This window comes from Miniopterus natalensis, chromosome 18 (assembly GCF_054644295.1).
Source record: "Miniopterus natalensis isolate mMinNat1 chromosome 18, mMinNat1.hap1, whole genome shotgun sequence".
In the NCBI taxonomy this organism is placed as follows: Eukaryota; Metazoa; Chordata; class Mammalia; order Chiroptera; family Miniopteridae; genus Miniopterus; species Miniopterus natalensis.
The window spans coordinates 12,048,697-12,071,191 of NC_142098.1; the positions used below are offsets into that span (position 1 = coordinate 12,048,697).

General features: G+C 57.9%; 1 protein-coding gene across 1 annotated transcript in view; it reads right to left on the bottom strand.

The window, feature by feature from the left end:
• Window positions 1-5,834: 5,834 nt before the first annotated feature.
• The window catches only part of CHST8 (carbohydrate sulfotransferase 8), a 57,837-nt gene continuing 41,176 nt past the window's right edge, over window positions 5,835-22,495 (bottom strand). Inside the window, exons 2-3 of the mRNA XM_087827096.1 lie at window positions 7,470-7,507; window positions 5,835-6,941 (exon numbers count right to left, since the gene is read on the bottom strand). Of these exons, the coding sequence (XP_087683222.1) occupies window positions 5,835-6,941; window positions 7,470-7,507 (1,145 nt within the window). The remainder of the gene's footprint in view (window positions 6,942-7,469; window positions 7,508-22,495) is intronic.

The following is a 22,495-nucleotide window of genomic DNA, read 5'->3' on the forward strand; positions in this document are numbered from 1 at the left end:
GGACGCCGGGGTTTGAATCCTGGAACATCCTCTTAACAGCTGTGTGGGTTCGGGCAAATCACTTCACCTCTGCGCCTCAGTTTCCCCATCTGTACAAAATGGGGATAACATAATTACATTTATCTTGCAGGGTTGTGATGCAGATTAAACAAGACAATATACGTGAAATGTTTCGAACAGAGCCTGGTAAAGCAGTGATACCATCGTTCTTACGATGGAGCCTAGGCGGGAGGTGGGGCAGCTGGGGTTGAGGGGTGGGCGTGGGGGGGGGAGAAAAGCATCCGCTCAGGGGCGAGAGAAAGGCTGTGCAGGAGCAGGCCGAGCCGGAGGGGCGTGGGGCCAAGGCTTTTTCATCTTTGAAGATGGGGCCCTGATGAGAAAGTCCGATGACCCAGCAGCCCGCGAGTGATTTTCTTGAGGGGAAGACACAGGGCTGGGGATCCAAGAGGGAGTGGAGGGCCGACCCCTGAAGGGACAGCTCAGAGAGATGGGGACCAGGGGGCCGTGCAGAAGGAGAATGATTTTGACATATGGCAGTGAGGGGCTTTCTGGTCCTTCCCTTTTATTTCGCTGGGGTCAGAAATACACCATTAGCTGAGCATCTTTCTGGGGGTGTCTTTGTGAGTGTGTGGGTGTGTGTCTCTCTGTGTCCATGTGCACCTAGGGCTGTGTGCACGTGTGTCACAAGCATGTGTATGCGTCTGCAGGTATGTTTGTAGCTGTGTATCCGTGGATGTGTCTCTGGGTCTGATGTGTATTTGTGAGGATGGGCATGTGTGTGTCTGTGTGTGTGTGCATGTCTTGTGTGCCTGTGCCTGCGTCAGGGTGTGCGTATTGTGGCTGAGGTCACAGAAGGCCTGCTGTCACCCTCACGGAGAGTGGAGCACGAACGCCAGCAGCCTGCCGAGATGGCCCTGTGGGGTCTGTGGCCCTGGGTGTAAGGAAGCAGCAGGGAGCCCTTGCCCCCTGCGGTGTAGGGAGAGGGCTGGAGGGGGAGCCCGGCTGGGGTCTGCCAGGGGAGGGAGACAGAAGGAGCAGCGGGCAAGGTGGAAAGGTGGGTCAGGACGCACCCCAGTCAGCTGGCGGAAGAGGGCAGTGAAGCTGGCCCGGTGGTGACAGCTCCCCACGCCCCTGATGACACTTGGCCCTTCCACACACGGCGTCCTCCCTGCTGACCAGTCTGTGCTTTCGAAGCATTCCTGGGACATTCTGGCTCCCGCCGGGCCCAGTGGGGGGGGGGGGGGTGAGGGCTGCAGGGGATATTTGAAGGCTTGGTGTTAGGCAGGTGGGTCCCCTGCAGCTGGTGGGCTCCAGAATGACTTCTGGGGACTGTCCGGACACAGCTGGCGAGGCAGGGCCCCGGCGACCTCATGACTGGGAGGGAGAAAGGGTAGAAGACCACCCACTGGGGCGGGAGGCTGGGCACGCGGTCTCCTGTGGGCCTGGGAGTGCTCCGCCCCGCGTGGAGCCGCACACAGTCGGGCTGTTGCTGCCACCTCGTGGGCCGGCCGGGGATACCCAGGCCGCTGCTCAGGAGCGAGGACTTAGCACCCCCTGGTGGCCGCGCCGTGTCTCCGCCAGCGGAGGCCTGCTCCGGCCCCCGCCCCTCCTGGGACCGCCCAGATGCCGAGGGGGATGGGGCGGTGGGTGGCCACAAGAGTGAGAGGGGTCACAACCCGCCTGCGGGGTAGATCCCAGCTCCAGGTCCTGTCCTGTGCATCTCTGTGCCTCTGTCCCCTCACCCGTAAAGCAGGACCAGGCAGGCACGGTCAGAGCTGCTGGGAGAGGCCAACGCAGCACCCACTGTCCCGAGTGCTGGATTCGGGGAGGTATACCCTAGGCTCTGCGGTCTAAAATGACTCTCTTCTGACCTCTGACCCTTGTCCTAGTCTTCGAGTGTTCTTGGGAGCAGCCCCCAGCCTACTCTGGCCGGCCCTCCCTTTTGGAGTCCTGCCTGGCGGTGGGGAGGGGGCAGAGACATCTGTTCCTAGGTGGCCCCAGCCCCACCAGGTTCTGGCCACCATCTCACCCCCGAGACACCTGTGCGAAGGGCCCTTCCGGGCAGGGTGAAGAGCCTGGGAGCAACACGGGCCTCACCGCCAGGCCAGGCCCCCCAGAGGGACCAGAGGGCAGCTGTGACCTCCTCACTCTCTCCTCTCCCCACACTAGGGTAAGCCCCCCAGCTCTCTAAGGGTGCCCGTTTACTCCTCTTTCAGGCCATCGCACTGTCAATATAGGGTCCCCGGAGGTGAGGGCAGCGGTATCCCAGCCTTGCTCAGGCCCAGACTGCCACCCCCAGCTCCTGGAAACTGGCCGGTCCGTTCCCGCGCCCGTGGGTCAGCGCGAAGCTCCCTGTGCCCAGCTGTGGATCCTGCTGCGCTTGGGTGGAGTGGGGAGGAGGCACCAGGAGGGAATTCCCTTGGTGAGCCATGGGTGTCCCCCAGAGAGGAGAAGCTAAGAGGAGATGGGGAGAGTCAAGGGAGACCGCCTGCCAGTCCTGGGCTCTCCTGAGGCTCCCGTGCCCCACCCCCCACCAAGGGGGCGCAACTCTGAGGCTGAACTTGGCATATGGAAGGGGAGGGGTTGCTAAAGGACTGTCCCTCCAACCACTGCCTGCCCGTCTCTGTCCTGGGCCCTGTGTGGGAGGACAAGCCAGCGGGGATGGTGGGAGTAGAAGGGTTTGGCTGTGTTTTGGAAGCTGGAGGTGCGTGAATCTCACACCTGGTGAGATTCACCTGGTGGACTTCAACTCTCATCTCCCAAGAGGACTTAAGGTCTTCTGGAGCCCACAGGCCTCCTGGGGGCCTTATATCTATTCTCTTCACCACTCAGAGGGGAAGGCTCATGTCTGGGGAGGCCTGAGCTGCTCTGAGGGCAAAGCCTGGCAGGGACTTCACTGTGGGCTGCCCCGGAGAGGCCCCCATCAGGAAGGCTGAGCTGGGGAAGGGCACGGGGGTTCAGTGGTTATTTTCCCAACTTGGCGGGTCTGCTTGACCTCTGGGAGGAGCCTGTGGGCCCTTCTTGGGTCCCTGACACAGACAGCCCCTCCCTCCAGACTATACCCACAAAGTGGGAAGCAGATGAAGTGGGGAAGGGACTGGCAGCACAAGATGGTCCCAGGGAGGAGAGGACTGTCCACAGTCCCCCTAACCCTGACACATTACACAGGCTCACACACATACATACTCCCCCACCCCAGACACAGACACCCATAAGACAGACGTCTACCACACCACTTACACCCGCCCCCCCATACACATAGACTCACATGCTCACCCCCACACCCAGACACCTACACACATACACACAGACACACATACCCACACAGACAAACCCACACCCACACAGATACACCCACACCCACAGACACACAGACGCACATACAGAGACACATACATACACACAGACACACTCAGACACAAGACATATACACAGACTCACATGCTCACCCACCCCCTCCCCAGCCCAGACACCCAACACACACACACACTCACACATGCTCACACTGTAGGAGGATGGGCCCAGGGCAATCCTGATTGATTCCAAGCTGCAGACTGCCCCAACTGGCCTTCCAGGTGTCCCCCTTGCTGAGTCAATGACCAGCGACACTGCCTCAGGCTTGGCTGAATGCATCGTGAATTCTATCTCACTTTGTGAGCACCCAGCCCCGGGGGCAGCTGTTTCTGGGTCATTGTTAGCCTTCCTCGCCTCCTCTTACACTGCCCTTGTCCTGGCCAAGGTGCCGGTGGCTCATCCTCTTTGGCTCTCTGAGCCCCTTGGCATCTACCCTCCTGCCTTCCACACCCAGGAGTCCCTCAGGCCCTGACCACAGCCTCCTCCCTGCCGCACTGGGTCCTTCCTGTCAGATGGGCCAGGCCGCTCCAGCTGGAACCTGAAGGGAGGCCTCAGCCTGCTCAGGGTTCTTGGACGCATGTGGCCCTAATAGGTAGGTGGCAGCCTCAACTCCTTGTTCCACCTTTGTAAGTTTCCAGAGCCCATGGGGAGGCCCAAAGGGAGACGGAGCAGCTCATGCCAATGTGAGCCTGCCTGGGATCCAGGGTGGAGTCCAGCAGGGTGTCCCACCTTGGGAACCGCAGCGTCTCCTTCTCAGGGTCCACCAGCATCTCCCCCAGTGAGTGGGAAAAGACAGAGCAATGTCCTGGGAGAGACCCACAGAGAGACCACAGAAGGACCAAGAAGGGCATGCAGCAGACCCCTGGAAGACAGACTGACAGAAATGAGACCCAAAAGGAGGCAGGCAGATAGACAGATCCCTAGAAATAGTCAGGCAGCATTTCCGATTACAAACAGGACCCCAAATGGTCACCCCCCCCCCCCCCGCACTCAAAGATCCAACAGACACTTTCCCCAAGACCTTTCAGGAATCACTCTGGCTCTTGACAATTTCAGAACCATTTCTCTGTGTGAAATCTATACTTTTGGAGACCTTTCCTCTGCAGCTTCTCCCCCACCTCCCCCAGATCTGGTTTACTCAGGGGAAGACTATTCTGACAACTCTGAGGTGGTTTTGTCTGGTAGATGGAGCCAGGGATCAAGGCCAGGGTCACATGACAGCTTTGGTCCAAAGCCCTGCATAGCCCAGAGATTCAAAAAGCTGGGGATGGCATTACTCCCTGCCCAGCAATGCCACGCCTACTGAGACCCACGTGCAGTGTGACATCGAGTCCAGTGGCAGCCCCAAGTGGCGGCTTACCCAAAGAGCTCATCCTCGCTCTGGCAGTCCTTAGAGCCCCCCCCCCCCAAGTGCACTGACAAGAAGAGACCTCAGTGGGCCTCTGTGGGGCAGGCCTATCTTTTTGCAGGGTGAGGGTGCTGGTACTGAGACAGGCGGACCCGTTAACCAAGTCCTGGCCTCAGAGACCTGAGTGTGAAGTGCCGACGCTGGCCCTGAATGAAAGCTGTGGGGTCTCCTGATCCTGTCACACACAGGCCATTCCTGCCCTGGACTTCCGTGCAGCTGGGCCTGCAGGAACCTGGTCTGGCTGCTCTGGGGAGGGAGAAAGAGCCCCGGACAGCAGCGGGTAGGGAGGGAGAAAGAGCCCCGGACAGCAGCGGGTAGGGAGGGAGAAAGAGCCCCGGACAGCAGCGGGTAGGGAGGGAGAAAGAGCCCCGGACAGCAGCGGGTAGGGAGGGAGAAAGAGCCCAGGACAGCAGCGGGTAGGGAGGGAGAAAGAGCCCAGGACAGCAGCGGGTAGGGAGGGAGAAAGAGCCCCGGACAGCAGCGGGTAGGGAGGGAGAAAGAGCCCTGGAGAGCAGAGGGTAGGGAGGGAGAAAGAGCCCCGGACAGCAGTGGGTAGGGAGGGAGAAAGAGCCCCGGACAGCAGCGGGTAGGGGGCCCACGTTCCCACACCAACACACAGAGTGTAGACACTGCTGCTCTGGAAACCATGTGCTTTATTAGGAACCTCATTACAAGGGAATCTCCTCCTGGGTCATAGAAAAGCTGCAAACCACGCGGTTTGGTACAAGGCAATGGCTAAGGGACTGCAGGAAATCCCTCACTGCTGGGCCCTGGTCCTCTGGGCCTCAGCCTTCCCTGGTCATCCTGACTCCTGCCTGAGCTGGGTGTGGGCAGCGGGAGCTCCTGGGGCGTCCAGCTCACCCCCCCCCCGTAGGTTTCTCAGCCAAGGAGTCAAGAAGTGGCTGTGAGACTTGGGTCAGGGTCCCCATCCAAGGCCTGGGCCTCGGTGCCGCAACCTCGGTGCCCTGCCGCCGCCGCGGCTCCTCACGGCCTCAGAGCGCGCTGGCTCTGGGCACGTCGGGGCCCCTGGCAGAGGAACCACGCGCGTCGGGCAGGGCGGGGGCCCCGGCGCTCAGTACAGGTCGGCGAAGGGCTTGGAGTAGTTGAACATCAGGTAGTCCATGTAGTAGAAGTCGTAGGCGCGCTGCCGCTGCGGGGCCGAGAGCTGCGCGAAGTACTGGCGGGTGATGCGCGCCGTGGTGCGCGCCTCCTGCGCGTGCCGGTCCTTGAACCGCGGGAAGGTCAGGTTCCGCGGCGCGCGAATGAGGCTCAGGAAGAAGTTGGCATCGTCCTCCAGGCTCTCGAACTTGCCCACGAAGTCGTAGTCGATGAGGCAGGGGCTGCAGAGCCGGCTGACGTGGTCCCAGTGGATGTCCATGCCCACCGGCCGGTGCACGTCCAGCAGGTACTGGACGAACTCGGGGAAGCGCACGCCCGAGCCCGTCCGCAGGGCCTCCCGGGAGGCGTTGGCCCGGTACCGGGCCAGGATGGCCTTGCCGAAGACGGGGTGATAGTAGCTATTGGGGTGCTCGAACTTGTCTCGGAAGGCGGAGACCAGCCTCTCGAAAGGCTCGCGCACGAAGAGCATCTTGGTGTAGGTGCCCAGGCGGTGCAGGATGCCCTGGCGGTCGAAGGTGTCCAGCCGCCGCAGGGCGCTGCCGTAGTGCACGGTGTTGTGCTGGATGTCGGCGGCCGACGAGGCCAGGCCGGCCAGCACCATGAGCACCCGCTTCCAGTTGGAGCAGCCGGCTTTGGGCACCTCGCAGTACAGCACGCGGTGGCGGTCCTCCACGAAGATGCGCGACACGTGGCGCGGCGTGACCGCGCGGCGGCTGCTGCTGGCGCGGTACTTGGCGCACGCCTCGCCCATCAGCCGCTTGCGCTCCCGCTGCCGCTGCTGCAGGCCCGCCCAGCGGCCGTCCGGGGCGCGCGGCGCTGGCTGGACCGAGGCACCCGCGGAGCTGTTGGCCGCGAGCGCCCCGCCAGCGGGCATCTTCTTGATCAGCAGCCGCCGGCGGCGCTGCCGGGGTCGCAGGCGGGCGCCCAGGTGGAGCGGGGCTTGAGGGTGGTCAGGCACCAGCAGGCGGAGGCCTCTCGGTGCCCGGCTGGACAAGCCTCTGGCGACCGTCTCTGCGGGCGTCTGAAAAACGCCGCTCTGGGAACTGCCTGGTGGGAAGTCCTGGAGCAAGAAGAGACACGGTTACCAGGGTGGGCAGGTCAGCTGGGCCCTGAGGGTCACGCGCGCCAGGCCCTCGCCAATGGCCGAGCTCCCTGCCCGCTCTGCGACAGGAGTTTTTCCAAAGGTGAGGGAGAGGGAGACAGGCTGACCCTGCGGGATGTGACCTGTCTGGCCGGAGCTCCCGCCGGGCCCTGGAGGTCCCCCTCCTCTCAGCGGGCCACCTTCTGAGGGGCAAGTGTCACTTTGGCCACAAGGTGGCGCAGGCCTCCCAGGAACCTCGGCCTGGTGGCTGAAGGAGGCTGGCTCAGATTTACTGAGTCAATTAGCACGCTCCGAGGCTGCCATCCAGTGGGAAAGGGAAATTCATGGTCCAAAGCCCCGGGCTTTGTTCCCAAGGCTCGTGGGGAGGACCGGGCACATTTTCCTTTCCAAGAATGGGTGTGATGTGAGCGCCACACTTTCTGCCCTGCCCTTGCCAACTTTCCCCAGGCTGCCCCTGCTGAGGTTTATCTGACTCTCAGAACTCACATCGCGGGGCTGCTGCAGCCGGATGTTGAACTTTACTCCTGGAAAGCAAACAGAGAGGACAGTATTAGCAGCAGAAGTACCACGCGGTTCCCAGGGACCTGCTTATGGTCTCTTGACTGTGGGTGTCCGGTAGGCAGGGCACTGGGGTAAGCTCTGTAAAAGGCAATTCAGGGGGAACGGAGGAGAGGCGAGGCTCAGTGTGAGTGCCCTGCCCCTATCCACATGGAAAATGGGGGCGCAGGAAAGACCTGGTTCCCCTGGCTGCCTTCTTGGCGTCTCCCCTCCCGATGTGATCTGGACCGTCTGGAAAGGCGCCCTGCCCGAGTGTGCCCGCATGCCTGCCCAGTGGAGCAGCCAGGAAGCTCACAGCCCACTCCCCACCTCACACTGTCACTAAATCAGAGGTGAAAGGTCCCCTCAGAGAGTTCCGTCCATGCTCCCTTTATGCCCTGTTGGCCCTGCCCAGCTGCAGCCGATGTGGACTTTCTGTACTTGGAAAACGACACACTTGCACCCACACTTTTGCACACAGCAGGCCTGGGACTGGAACATACTCATTCCCCTCGGACTGGGGTCTCCCCACTTGCTCTGGCCTTAACTTAGCCATCCGCATTACGGTTTTGGCTTCTCAGCTGGTCCTGGGGCTCTGGGGGTGAGCTGACCACATTCTGCTCTCCTCCAAAGCAGAGCCCAGGCGCAGAGTGTCCAGCAAGAACTCACTGGTGACAGGGGGAAGATGGAGAGAGACCAGCGCATCACTGGCCACACTCCAGAGCATCCACTCTGCCCACCAGGGAGGCCCTTTGCCTGGGCTGGGGCTGGGCTCACCCAGGATAACAGGCACTGGGGAGGCAAACCTATGACAAGAGGAGATGATTCTGCTTCATACTTCGTTTGGTCTGTTTTGGAGAATGTCCTGGGAGGACAAGAGGATTCCTTTTGGAGGAACCTACTTAGCAGTCTGGGCCTCCTTCCCCCATCCCTGCAGGGCCAGAGGCATCAGGGGCTCTTCCTGCTCCTGTGCCATGTGAGTGACGTCGGCTTTGAGGCTTTGCCAGAAGCCAGTCACAACCAGAGCCAGCCACCCCTTTAACAAGTGGAGAGCTCGAACTCCCAGCTGACCTGGTGGGGCATGGTGTCCGACCCCACCTGACTGAGTTCTGGCGGCTGCCTGGGGTGGGGTGCTCTGGATGCCAGGGACTTCCCCTGTCGTCTCTGCGTACTTGGCAGAGGTCCAGTGGCTGGAGCCCAGATGGTGAGGGGATGTCCAGGTCCTCTGTCCCTGACCCCAAACTCCACTGATTTCTCTGTGGGGTCCAGTTTTACAGGCTCAGCCACTGCTCTGGCCCTGGCCTCATCCTGGTCAGTCTGAGGATGTGCCCACATGTCTCCTTCATTCATCTGCAGTTGAGGAGAGGGTACCCGAGGTCACCCTGGACCGAAAAGCCTAACGTCCCTGGGCCTGCTGAGGCTTTTCTTGAGCCCCAAGAGAGATGGGAATAAAGAGGAATTTGGGCACAGTGCGTCTTTCTTCTGTTGTATTATTGTGTGATCTTTGGGCTTGGAACAGAGGTGTGCCCTTCCCTGGGCAAAGGGCAGAGTGTCCACAGCTTCCTGAGCATACCCGGGGTTATATGCATATATGTGTGTAGGTGGCAAGCTCTGAAACAGACTTTCTGGACTCTTCCACAGAGGCTGAGAAGCTCTACGTAGAACTGGTTGCACCCCCCAGGATACAGGATGTGAGCAGGGGGTGCCTGACTGTGAGGCAGGAGCCTTTAGAATTAAGCCCTTTGCCAGGGTCCCCTTCCCAGCCCAGAGGCTGCTTCCTGCCACCTCCCTCCTCCCCCCTCTTCCTGGCAGCCATCCCCAGTATGAGCTTCCTGGGCTCATTTTTTCTGGCATGTGCAGTTTCCTCCCGCAGCCGATGATCACAGAGCCCGCCACACACTCAGTTTTCCTCCACACTGCTGGGTTTCCTTAATTATTTTCTTCTGGTGACGGCAGCTGGCTCTGCTAACTCACCTCTCCTCCTCAGAGTTTCAGACACAGGAATTTACTCTGCTTGTCAACCCTGTCAACTTGTCAAGGTGCGATGCGCTTATTTATATTCCTTTTTTGGAGAAAATGAGTCATGCCAGGATCGCCCAAGAGTAGAGCGGAGGGGCCACTTACAAAAAGCATCCTGCCAGCTGGGGGACTCAGGCGATGATGTGTTTATTGAGGTCGCAGCTCCTACGCTGTGACCTCCCACCTGCACTGTCCCCACAGCCTGGAGGGTGGTGGGCTGTGGAGCCTGTCCCATTTTATCTGTGCAGACTGGACAGGAGTTCCCAAGCGTGGCCCACTCAAAGCCCAGCTCCGGGTGCACCTCCTGACCTTTGGCCACGTCTGTTTAACAAAGCCAGCCTGGCTGCAGTGGCCCCCTTTGCAAAGAAAAACTGTCTGGGGAAAACCCAACAACAGATCTTATGGGGAGACTGAATTTGTCACAGGCTGTATGCTCCCAACTCTTAAACTTATGGCAACTTGCTGAGCAAAGACTGTCCCTTTGGAATAAAGACAGAATTTTAGCAAAGGAAATGTACTGGGCTCTCCCCCAGCCACAGGCCCAGTGTCCGTTTACCCACAAAGAAGGATGCTTTTCCACACACAGTTTGCATACAGGCCGAAGCAAAGACGACCCCAGCTCCAAGCAGGGGAAGGCCAGGGGCCTGGGGCGCCTGGACACTGGGGGATGGGGCTGCACTTCAGGACCCTGGACAGCTCTGTGAGAGCACGGGGCGGGGGGCTCGCCTCTCCTGCACCCACAAGAAAGGTATTGTGACCAAGAGCCAGCAGAATTGGCACCAGGGGGGACTTATAGAACGGACAGCTTGGTCTCAATATTACCATGACCAGCCCCTCCCAACCCGCCAAATAAACATACACTCTGGATAAAAACTGGGCTTTCTGAGCAACACAAGCCATGACCTCATCCATCCAATGCTGCCCTGCACAGCCCCTGCTCCCCCCGCCCCCCGGGACAGGGGAAGCCCAAAGCCAGTCATGTACACGCCACTTTCAGTGTCTGAGTTACCTGTCCCCTCCTTTCGACACAGCATTAACACTGTAAGGGATCCATCCCCCGCACTTTGGTAAAATATAAACAACCACTTTCTCTTTCTGGACAGACGACATTCGTAGAGCTGCTGGAATGCACACAATACAATAATAAGGGTTAGCGTCGGCGAGAACAAACAAGGTGTGAGTTATTGGGACTGCCAAGTGTGTTCCGCATGGTGAACTCTTCACGGGTTTCCTTCCCGGTGTCTGGCTGAAAGGCGCCCTGGTTACCTGCCAAGGCTGACGAGGGGGTGTGAAGCCAGTGCTGAGAATCAGAGTGTGCAGCCTGGGTCGGGAGCAGAGCTGGGGAGAGGGCTTTGCTGGCCTGTGAGCTGTGGGAGAGGAGGGCCCCTTGCCCTATGCCAGTCCCAGAAGAGAGGCTTGCTGGGTTCAACTCAAAAGCCCCAACTCCCTAATGCCAGTTAGTGTAAACAGGGGACACTGGCATGTGTCAAAACAGGACCCAAGTGCCTAGAAAAGGCTGGAGGTGTGTGTGGAGCCAACCCTTGGCTGATCGTATTTAAGGTGAGTGGCTGCTATTCTGGTTGCTCAAATCCAGGCTCCGGGCCCTGGCAGGCAGCAGGGAGAGGGTCCTGCCACTCTGAACACTGTGGCCTGGGGGAAGGCAGGGCCATCTTGAGAAGTCAGGCCCTCAAAGAGGGACAGGGATGGGAGAGAACTGGAGGGGCCAGGAGAAGCCACCGGGCGTGGGTGTAAGTCTGAAGCCCCTGCCTTGTGCTGAGTTTGACTTGTGCTTCTTGGATCCCTGGAGTTTCCTGAACTAAGCTGCATTTCCTTGGCTCCCTTTCCATGTCCTCCATCCTCTCATGGTTGAGTCTGTGTGGCTACATCCACCTGTGTCATCCACTCACATGTTCACTTAGGCTGCCCATCGGGCCAGCAAACTCCCAGGAGTTTCAGGCTGACCTGAGCCAGGGGAGACACTTGAAGGCGAGGTGCCCACTGTGTCTTGGCTCCCCCATGCCCGAGAGCCCGAGTTCAAGCTTTGGTCCCATCCCAGGTTCCCTGGAAGTTGGTGGGACGGAGGCTGTTGCCCTGTTCTGTGCCTCCCACATCCCAGTTGAGAAAGGCCTCCTGCTGGTCCGCGTGTGGGCCTAACACAGCAGTGATGGGCCACAAGGTGGGACGCAGGGCGCTGGCAGGAGAAAGTGCAGCCAGGGTGGGCGCGCTGCCCACAGGGGTCAGGGGAGAAGGCTGTGGGGGAACTGCCCGGCCCCACGCCATAGGAAGTATGGAAGGTTTCTGAATGACGGACTGTACTAGTCAGGGTCCTCCGGAGAAACAACCAGTAGGATACATACATGGGTGGGGGAGGGATTTATTTTAAGGAATTGGTCCATGCAATTGGGAAGTTGGCAAGTCCAAAATCTGCAGGGCAGGCCAAGGCTGGAGACCCAGGGAAGAGCTGGTCTGGGGGCAGAATCCTTTATTCCTTGGGTGACCTCAGGTGACCAAAGGCCTTCAACTGACTGGATGAGGCTCACCCACGTTATGGAGGACAATCTGCTTTACTCAAGGGCTACTGGTGTAAATGTTAATCACATCTAAAAAATACCCTCACAGTAACATCTATACTGGTGTTTGACCGAACATCTGGGCACCATGGCCTAGTTAACATGTAAAATTAACCATCACAGGGGTGTGTTAGTTTCCTAGGGCTACTATAACCAACTACCACAAAACTGGTAGCTTAAAACAACAAATTTATTCTCTCTGGAGGCCAGGTGTCTGAAGTCAAGATGTCAACAGGGCCTTCTCCCTCTGAAGCCTCTTCTAGCTTTGGCAGCCCCAGATGTTTCTTAGTTTGCGGCAATTTAAGTCCAATTTCTGCCTCTGTCTTCACATGCTTGTCTTCCCTAATGCCCTCACCTTAACTTGATTACATCTGCAAAGACCCCATAAGGTCACATTCACGGGGGCCAGGGGTTGGGACTTCAGTGTATTTTGGAGGGACACTATTCAGCTCATGCCAGGGGGTAAGGTGACTTCATAAGGGGTTTTACAAGCACTCGGGAGGCAGGGTGGCAACAACTTGGAGGAAGTGAGAAAAATTTCCCCTGCTGGGTTGGTTTGTCTCATCAGTACTGAGAGATTGTGTTAGTTCTCGGTGTTCTTGTGGGAGGGACCGTGTCAGTCCATCTGTGTCAGACAAAGCCTGGCACAATGCCTGGCACACAGCAGGAGCTCAACAAATGCTTGTGGAAAAGCTGCTGCTGCTGCCTGGGCTGAGAGCTGGCCCTGGAGGTGGGGCTGGGCATTGGGATCCTCCCCGAAGAAGTCAGGCCCAGGGTTCTGGCTGGAGTCCATCAGCTCGGCCTGGCAGCCTGGGAAGGGTCTGCATGTCTGGGTGGTGGCTGCCAGCCAAGTAGCTGGATACAGACAGGAGCTGCCCGGGCTGAAGGTCTGTCCACCCCACCCAGGCTGTGAGGGGCTGTGAGGTCTGAACTGTGACACACTCAGCTGGTTGTCTCCCACTGCATCTATGGGGGCCTGGGGCCTCGTGGTGGCCACACCTGCTCTGGCTCTTTCCTCTCCTAGCAGTTCAGGCTGTGCCTTTTGGAGGGGCACCCCCCCAACATCCGCCTCTGACTGCCTCATTGTGAGCTGCTCCCTTCATCTGGGCAGACGGTTAATTTATGCAGATTAGATGCAAAACTAAAGTTTAAACACACTCAGCAATTAGAGGGCAGCCTGGACTCAAGGCCAGGATTCAGGTGGAAGAAGCCTCACCAAAGGGCCTTAAATTCTCACTTGTGTTCACAGCAAAATCAACCTCATTAAATTCTTTGCTAAGGCCTCAGTCCAGTCTGGAGACCAGCCTCAGTCACAGCCGTGCCTGCCGGTGCTGCTCCAGGGTGCAAGGCAGGGAAATGGGGTTCCAGGCAGTGGGGCTGCCCCGGACAAAGGTGCCGGCTGCTCCTGGAACCCAAAGGTGGCTCTGTGGACCTCGGGGAAAGGCAATAGTCAAGCCAGGCATGCTCCTGGGCAGGGCCCTCTCCTCTTGCCTCAGCCTCTGGCAGGCTTCCTCTAGTTTGCTCTGAGAAAACCAAACCTATAGAGGCTTTTAGCCTCTCCCTTCGCCAAGAGACTCTATTCTGAGCCATAGCTTTTAACAAGGAGTTGATATTTTAAAGAAGGGGAGAGGGAGAGATAGAGAATTTGGACAAGTCTTTTAACTTAACTGAACCTTAGTTTCCTTATCTGTAAAATAGGATAAAAAATACCCATCTTGCAGGTCCACAAATGTGCAAATGAAATGATGCACAGTGCTGGGCACAGGCAGAACCCATGGGATGGAAGCTACCAGTCCCTGGCTTTCCTGACACCTGGCCACCTTCCTAGCAGCTGACTTTCCCTGACTGCCTCCTGCCCCAGTGCAGAGACTCTGGAACCCGTCTGTGTGGGAGGGACGCAGGAGTCTCCCCATCTCGGGCTGACAGGCACCTGACAGCTCAACCACTACTTGTTTTGTTTAGCGATTCCATTCCCTTGCCTCCGTGATTAGGATCCACGATTTAACTGGGTAGTTCCCTGTCAGCTCAGCCTGGGCTGTGAATCCCCTTGAAGCTGTCAGAGCGGAGCATCGGCGCTGCCTGTCAGTCAGCCAGCCAGCCAGTTAGCTGCTTTTCGAACCCAACAGCTGTCCTGCCACTCCCCACCCACTCATCTGCCCATCACTGCGGGCGCAGGGGTGTCCCTGAGCATCCTGCGTCTGCCCACCTGCCCATAAGGGAGAGATCTTCAGCTCTTGCTTTGAAGCTGTTCTCTGTTAGAGCCTGGTGGTGACTCCCACCATGTTCGGGAGGGGTGTGGCCCCAGCACACATGTGCCAAGCACTGCACTGCAACCATGTGTGCATGTTGCGTGGAGCAGACTCATGGCAAGGGGATGAGTCACACCGCATCTCTGTGCTGCTCCTGTGCATGCTTCCCGCTGTTGCTGGGGCGTATGTTGGTGGGGAGTGTGTGTGTTCATGTCCATGTGTGGTTTCTGTGTGTTCATGGCTTGCAGCAGGTCATGCCCTTTTCTCCCTTTGTGTGTTCTTTCAACATACATGGCCTGGAAGGATAAGCAGGAGCTGGTGATGCTGCTGCAGGTGAGCGAGACCTCACTCACCAGCAAGGTCGCCGTGCCCCTGGCACCCCGTCTCTGCCTCCCTGCAGTATGTTGGCAGCAAGGATATCAGGGGGAAGAACAGTCAGACTATCTAACACCGTTTGCAAGGATATCAGGGGGAAGAACAGTCAGACTAACACCGTTTGCAAGGATATCAGGGGGAAGAACAGTCAGACTACCTAACACAGTCTGACTACCTAACACTCCTGAGCACCTGTGTCTTAGGCATTGGTGACGGTGTCTTGGCCACGAATGAGATGAGACAGTCATGGTCCCTGCCCTGTGGAGTTTACAGTCTGGCAAGGAAGCGAGGCACTGAACGGTGATCCCACGTGTGGTGGCAGCCTCGGAGGACCAGGCAGGCAGCGTGTGATGGGGGAGTGTCAGCAAGCCCAGGGCATCAGGTGAGGGCTCCCTATGGTAGTGACAATTACTTGGCACCTGAGAGTGATGACGGTCTTCCTGGCAGAGCTTGGTAGCCTTGCACCATGAGTGCAGGGCTCCTGGGATGAAGGGATGTAGAGACCGAGGGTCAAGAAATGGCAGGACCGTGGTGGCTGGCAGGGGCCAGCATGCAAAGAGCCTACGGTCCTGGCAAAGGCACTAGGTCTTACACCCTAAGGTCCAAGGGAGCCTAGGAGGGCTTTCAGCTGGGAGTTATTTTGAATTTAAGCACCATTCCGAGAGGAGGAGCTGAAGACAGAAGGGCTGGTCAGCGAATGTTGACATTGTTGGGGCAGGAGAGGTCCAAGGCCTGGCCTCAGGTGCTGATGGCAGAAAGTGAAGGAAGACATGAAGAATATTTCAGGAGGGTAGTCGCAGGGTGGAGGGCTGGTAAACGTTTAACCTCTGGCTCCCGGGTGATGGGAGAAGCCTAATTTGCAGTGCATGCTGATTTCCATGGGGTATGCTTCCATCGCCACAGACGTCAAGCTGCTAGTGTGAGCGTGGAGTTGGGCCCGCGTGGGCTGGTACAGACCAGATCCTGCATGCCACTGCGCCAGCAGGACTGGCACTGCCTGGGAGAGGGACAGGGGGACTCTGGTTTCCGACTTGAATGGCGGGTGAGCACTAGTGCCAGACCGTCCCTGAGTTTGAGATGCCTGTGGGTCTCCCAAATGCAGATGTCCTGAGTGCAGATGGAGGGTGGGGACAAGTACACATGCTCAGGAACAAGTTCTGCTGCCTGTGGCCCCCCAGAGCCCCGTGAGAGCATGGGACCAGCACTTCTCAGAGAGAACACAGAACTAAGAGCCAATACCTGAAGCCCCAGCAGCAGGCCAGCCCAAGTCCTGCCTTTGTCCAGAACCCACAGGGCGTCCTCGCGTTGGCTCTGAGCAGCTGTGGCCGGCCAAATGGGACGAACGTAATGACTCCTCCTGTTTGCCTGTCAGGGCACCTAGTGACCCCTCTCCAGCCAGCTCTGCAGGAAGCGGTCTAATCTGGCTTAAATACTGGTGAATTCCCGCTGGAGTTTACCAAGAAATAAAAATGAGTGAGTCACACTGGAGCTCGAGCAGAGTGGCCCCAGCAAAGGGCGGCCTGTTTGCAGGAACAGTGCCAGCAGAGCCGACTGGCCCAGCCAGTGACGGGCACTCCTTTCCTGGAATGGAGTCAGGACATCGGAGGCCGCCAGCCGGGCAGCCTCATTACTGAGGTGGCCGGGCCACAAGATAATGATCGGTCCAGCTCTTGCCGGTCTCAGGATGTGTCATTCCGGCTGCGGCGTCAATTACTGAGCTGGCCTGTGGCTGTCAGAATGGTCGCAGCTGTTGCCTGAGCCACAAAAAGCAAATCCCTCTGAGCTGATGGTTCCCTGATGCGCCCCCAGCCCCAACATGCTGCAGGGGCCTCTCTCTCCTGGGGGAGACTCTCCAGGCCGGGGCAGCCAGCTTCCTTTTAAGGGCCTCGGGGCTCAAGGAAGGATGTACTGATCCTCATAAGAGAGCCCCGAATGGCTGTGCACCAGTGGTTACCACTGTTCACTGACTATCCCAATTCTGGGCAGAAGACCCCTCCTGGACTGACTCAAGCACTGCAAATGGGCGGCTGCAGCTCCAGGCCTCAGTTCACCAGTGTCTCCTCAAGCACCACAGGGATCAGAGGGGCAACTGCATTTCTGGGATCATCCTGTGTGCCCCCAAGCTGAACAGGGCCTCCGACAACTCACAGATGGAAAGGGCAAGGCAGGAGGTGCCCGCAGCACCTGGGAGCCCTGGCAGTCAGTCCAGATGTTCTCTGCCACGGGTCTGGGTCTCCGCAACGCACATCTGAGAGGAGAGGTAATGCTCCATCCGAAGGCAAGGCCTTGAACCTGGAGTTGGGTTCAGCCAAGTACTAGGCCACCAGCAGCTCAGGAAGCCTCTGGCCTGAGGATTTGGCCAGTTTTTCCAAGGGGTAAGGCTCAGAATACAGACATTAATCCTGCCCTTTGCAGCGGCTGGCTGTGGGGACACCACCATCCCTGGACATCTGGCCAAGACCCACTTCCTCTCCCCTCTGGCTGGCGAGCCCTTGGCTATGCTCTGCCCAGCAGCACTCTGGGGTTGGTCTAGCAGTGAACCCCACTGTGGGCTGACCATGGCAGCCCCAGCCTATCCTGGGGAGCAGACATACTATTGTCCCATGGCCCCTCCACACCGCACTGGGGCTGCGTTCCACACATATCACACAGGCACGCAAAGTCCCCCAGGCCCTGTGCACCCAGCTCCAGGCTCTTGAAAGGTGACCAGTCCTGGAGTACCAACCAACCACAAGGCTGAGATAAGAGGGGAGTGGGGAGAGGCCTGCGGCTGTATGCTCCATGGTGTTTCTGGAGGTGACCCGGGGACGGCCTGAAGAACGGTAAAGCCTAGAGGAGGGGGAAAGGATTAGGCTCCTTACATCCTAAGGCAGGTGGGGAATGGTGGGGCCTGGCCTCAGGCAGGGCGGGGAGATGAGGAGGGAGGCAGATTATTCTGGAGAGCAACCTCATGCAGGGCTGGCGGGCTCGTGGAGTTAGAGGCCCGAGGGGTCGGGTGAGGGGATGTCTGCCCCCACCCTTACTTGCCGTCCAAGGGAGGTCGGGGGAGGGAGGAGCTGATGGGGAGAAGCCCCCACCCTGGGTTTGGCCATTTGAACCAGAGACACAAGACCTGCAGGTCGAAGCCCTCAGCTGGAAACAGTGCGGAGTGTGGGGAGAAACAGAGTCCAGACACAGACAGGCAGCCCAGCCCTTCGACTCCCAACATCTGTGACCCGTAACAGAAGTAGGACTAAACACTGGAAATGTCACCCAGAATCTTCATAACTGTCATGCGGACCGAGAATTTGCCAAAGGCTTTAAGGCAGCCCCTGAGCTGAGGCCCCCGTCCCCTCCCCTCTCCAGCATGAAGGGACTGCTCCTGAACTCGGGGAACTTGGGGTGGTGTCTGTGTCTGCCTGGTGGGGTGGGGGCCGCTGGGTTCCCCTCCAGGCTCGGCCGTGGCCTGCATGTCTGCAGCAAAGCCTGGGAATTAGACTCGTGGCTTTGCAAATAGAATTTGGTCCCCGCATAATGGCTGCTTGAAGGATGGCAGGGTCACGGTGAGAGGAGAGTGGAAGATGTTTGAGCTGCTTTCTTGCTGCCTTTGAAGTCCGACCAGCGGGAGCTCTGGGGGACGAGAGAGACATCACAGGCGCGGAGGCGGCCCCTCCCGGCTGCGTGCGTTTCCTGCCGAATGAAGGCTCCTGTCTCCATTACCGGGCATGTGTTTTGGGCACCTCTTTGCGGTCGTGAATGCGCTATTTCAAGACACAGAGCAGCCTGGCTTGTGCCTTTGGCCTTCCACACCTGTGTGTGGTGGTGAGGAGCTGCCCGTGGAGGTACGTATGGGGCCGTCCCCTCCAGAATTAACGATTCCATAGCTGGGTACGAGTTGCTCAGCCCACCGAGGCATCTTCTGCAGGATTAAACGTCATTCTTTCTAATGACTTGATTTATGCCTCGAGGTTTACAGCTCCAAACAAAATATTGTGATGATGGCAATAAATCACACCGAGGATGCTTATAATGGCAACTAGCATGTTCTCTGTTTGTAGGGAGGTGATAGTAGCAGGAGGGGCTGCTGTGTAACGCACCCACGGCGCAGGGAGAGCCCAGGACAAACATGGTGTCAGGCGCTGGGAGTTTGACCGGGGGCATCAGGCTCTGAATGCCTGAGACTGTGGTGAGAATTTGTGCCTGTAGTTGGCAGGGAATCCACAGGAAGGCGCTATCCTGGGCACTGGGGTAGCGCATGGGTGGTGCACATCCTGAGAATGTCACTTGCAGCTTTCTACTCCTGTCTGCCCTGCTGCATCCTCAGTTGAGAACATGAGCCAGCTGAGGTCAGGCCCTGGGACCCACATGTGCCTCCTGAGGGTTGCACCTTTCTTGTGTGCTCTGGACAGCTTCTGGAATACACTGGGGCCATTTTCCAGTCTGTAGCTCTGTCTTGGATGGGAAAGACCTAGATGGGGCAGGCTAGGGTGGCTCTGCAGGGCTGAGCCCCTCGAAAGAATGACAGGTGTCCCTGGGCCGGCATCTCTCACTCACTGATCAGCAGAGAGTGATCCCTTTCCACCGAGACCTCGCCCTGCAGCAGAGCTCAGAGGAACTGAAGCCAGCGTCAAGGTTCACCTCCATGACTGATTTAGGTAAGACCCAGCCTGGGCCCAGGAAGAAACGCGCAGCTCCGCTTCCCCAGCTCCCGTCCTGGTCCTTGGCTAAGGTCTTCCGTCAGAGACGCTGTCACCCATGCCCCCAACTTCTGGGACTGGCTGTCCCTGTGAGGCAGGGCAGAGGCTGGAGATGGCACGCAGGCTGGGTGAACACTAGGGGGCTGCCACAGAGCAACCTGGACGGCTCCCACTAGCCCAGCTAAAGCTCTTTCTGGCCAGAGGTCTGTGAGAGCAGGAGCCCCCTCACTGGTGAAATTAACCCTGCCCCTGGCATCCACACGGCGGGACAGGGGATGGGAGGAGGCAGATTGCAGTCACATTTCAGGGGAAGGTCCCTTTATCCCAGGGGAACAGTCCGGCCCCTGTGTTCTCTTCCTGAGGCATGGAGATGTGTTCTCAGAAGAGCCTCATGGTCTAAAATGCCACACAAGAAGTCATGATACAGGGCGACTCAGGGATGCTGGGTGCTGAGGGAAAGCGATCCGTTACCAGCATGTGGCCCCGGCACTGTTCATGGCACATTTACCTGGGGGCATGGGCAGGGGAACCAGAGTGGGAGAGGTTCACGTGTTGCACAAGCAAGTTCATGTCTTCCGTGGCAGAAGTGATGGAGCACAGGTGACGGGGGGACGGCACATGGGTGGCACATGGCAGCAGCTGGGATGTTGGATGGATGTGCAGAGAGGATGGTAGGCAGGTTGCGGGTGGATGTCGGGTGGTTGAATGGTCGTGGGTGAATTCATGGCAGTGGATGGACGGTGGGTTGCTGGTTCAAGGTTGAGAGGAAAGGACACGAGATGGGGGGAGGCAGGCAAGGGCTGGGGCTAGGCTGGTGAGGGTGACAGAGGGATGGGGAAGCCTCACAGCCACAGGCAGGCTCCAGGCCAGCTCTATGAGCCAAAGGGGCAGTCTCTGCTTGTGCCTTCCCTGTGGGCAAGACGAACAGGAGGCTGGGCATCCCTGACTGTTTTGGCTTCCCTGATACTCAGGAGGTGGCACAGGTGACAGCAGTGGTGCCACCTCCCAATCAAAGGTAAGCCAGAGCCCCACTGACCCCCGTGAACCCTGAGGGTTCACCTGGCTGCCGCAAAACTTGGCGCTTGCTCGCCCCCCGAGTGCTGAAAGCAACCTCCCTCATCACAAAACAAAGCTTCTGTCCGTCTTTGATTAAAACAAGGGCAGAAAAAAAAATGTTGTTTGCTTTATAAAGTCTGGCAAATTTTGATAATGAACCCTTTAGAGCATATAATACCGAAACCTAATTCCAGGCAGATAAGAAACAGGGTGATGCATTTCAACCTCAGATGCAAGAAATAACCTTTATCACCTAATTTAACAACGTTACTGGGGAAATATGTTAGGAGAATGCAAAATGTTGTTTAAATGATAAAATATGCTGTCTTGGATGGCAAGGATTTTAATTGTCACAATTAGAATCCAGACACACTTCCCGCAGCTCTGACAGACACCACGGAAGCACACGGTGCCCGCCAGAGGTGAGGTGGAGGGTCAGCGTCGGCCTCGCTGCCCCCCGGGAGCTGCCAAACCCCACAGCTGTCTGGCTCCCGTGTTCATCAGCATCGTCGCCTTGTGAAGTATGAATTGGTTCAGATATTAATATTAATCGGCCAACACATTAATATTAATCAGGTAATATATACTTCCCATGACAACAAGAGATAAAGGGAATCTTATTATGTGGCAGCTCAGGGAACACGGAATATCTAAGTGGATTTCCTTGGGACACACCGCACAAAGGAGCCTAAGCCTCTTAGGTTTGTCATCTCCGGGAGAGCAGGGCTGGGGCACTCGGGGCAAAGTCACAGCAGGAAAAGCCTTCGGGCGTGCATTCCTCTGCAGGGGCAGGGGGCTGCTTCCCCGGTGTGTGAGCAGGTTGGTGGGTGCAGGCAGCCCCCACACCCCTTCCCCTCGGAAGGCAGCTGCAGAGCCTTCCCCAGGGGCAGGCAGGCTGCACAGAACCGGCCCCTGACTGCCCAGAAGGAGAGAGCACAGGGAGGCTGCCCTTCGGTAATCACTCATCGGGGCCTGTGGGCGCTGAGGACCCAGGGCGGATAGAGAGACCTCCAAGCTCCCAGTGCTGCAGCAGGATTGATTTTACCACCAGTGTTTTGCAGGAGGGCAGGGAGTCTCAGAGGTGACGCGTCTTGCCCTGGTCCACATTGCTGGCCTGTTTGACTCCATATGCCCTTGTTCTAACATTATGCGACATGCCTGTCGGTGCCTAGGGCCAGAGGGCTGGCTGAGCAGAGGGTCGCAGCAGGTCTCACCCGGCCATCAGTGACGGCACACGGTCTTGGCCGGGGGCTGTCCGCACCAGGGTTGCTGGGGGGCCAGCCTGCTCCTCCTCGTGCCGGATGGCCGTCCTACATGCTCACTGGCAGGCAGCCTCCACAGGCAAAGGCACATCTGAGTGCAATTATCATTTGAAGTACTAATTATTTCACTTGGGTGTCTGTGTCTGAGGATCCTTCAATTTTAGTTTAATTGGAGAAAAATGGTCATCAGTTACTAAACAGTGGGAGGGCGCTCCGTGCTTCCCTGACACGGAGAGAGCCAAGAACCGTGTGAACATATGTGTCCCCCCAGCAGCAGGCAGATGTGCCAGGGAGAGTGTGGTGGGCGGGCCGTGGGCACCCTGCCCCACAGTCCCTGGCATCTGCTGGGAAGGCTTTTGGGCCGAGTTAATTACTTGCCTTTTTATCTTGTCCATTTTGTTCCATTTTCTGCAACAGCATCTGTTGCAAGAAAACCAACTGCAAGAGGAAATGGGATTCATTATTAAAAGGAGAGCTTACGCCCAGCTGGCATAGCTCAGTGGTTGAGTGCTGACCTATTAACCAGGAGGTCATGGTTCAATTCTAGGTCAGGGGATGTGCCGGGGTTGCAGGCTCGATCCCCAGTAGGAGGCGTGCAGGAGGCAGTCGATCAATGACTCTCTCATCATTGATGGTTCTATCTCTCCTTCTCCCTTTCTCTCTCTGAAAAAAAAAAGAGAGCTTATAATGTCCCCTTCACTCCCTCTTGTACTTGATAAAAATCTGAGCTCATGAAATCCTCAGGCCCCCTCGGCATGGCAGGGCGGG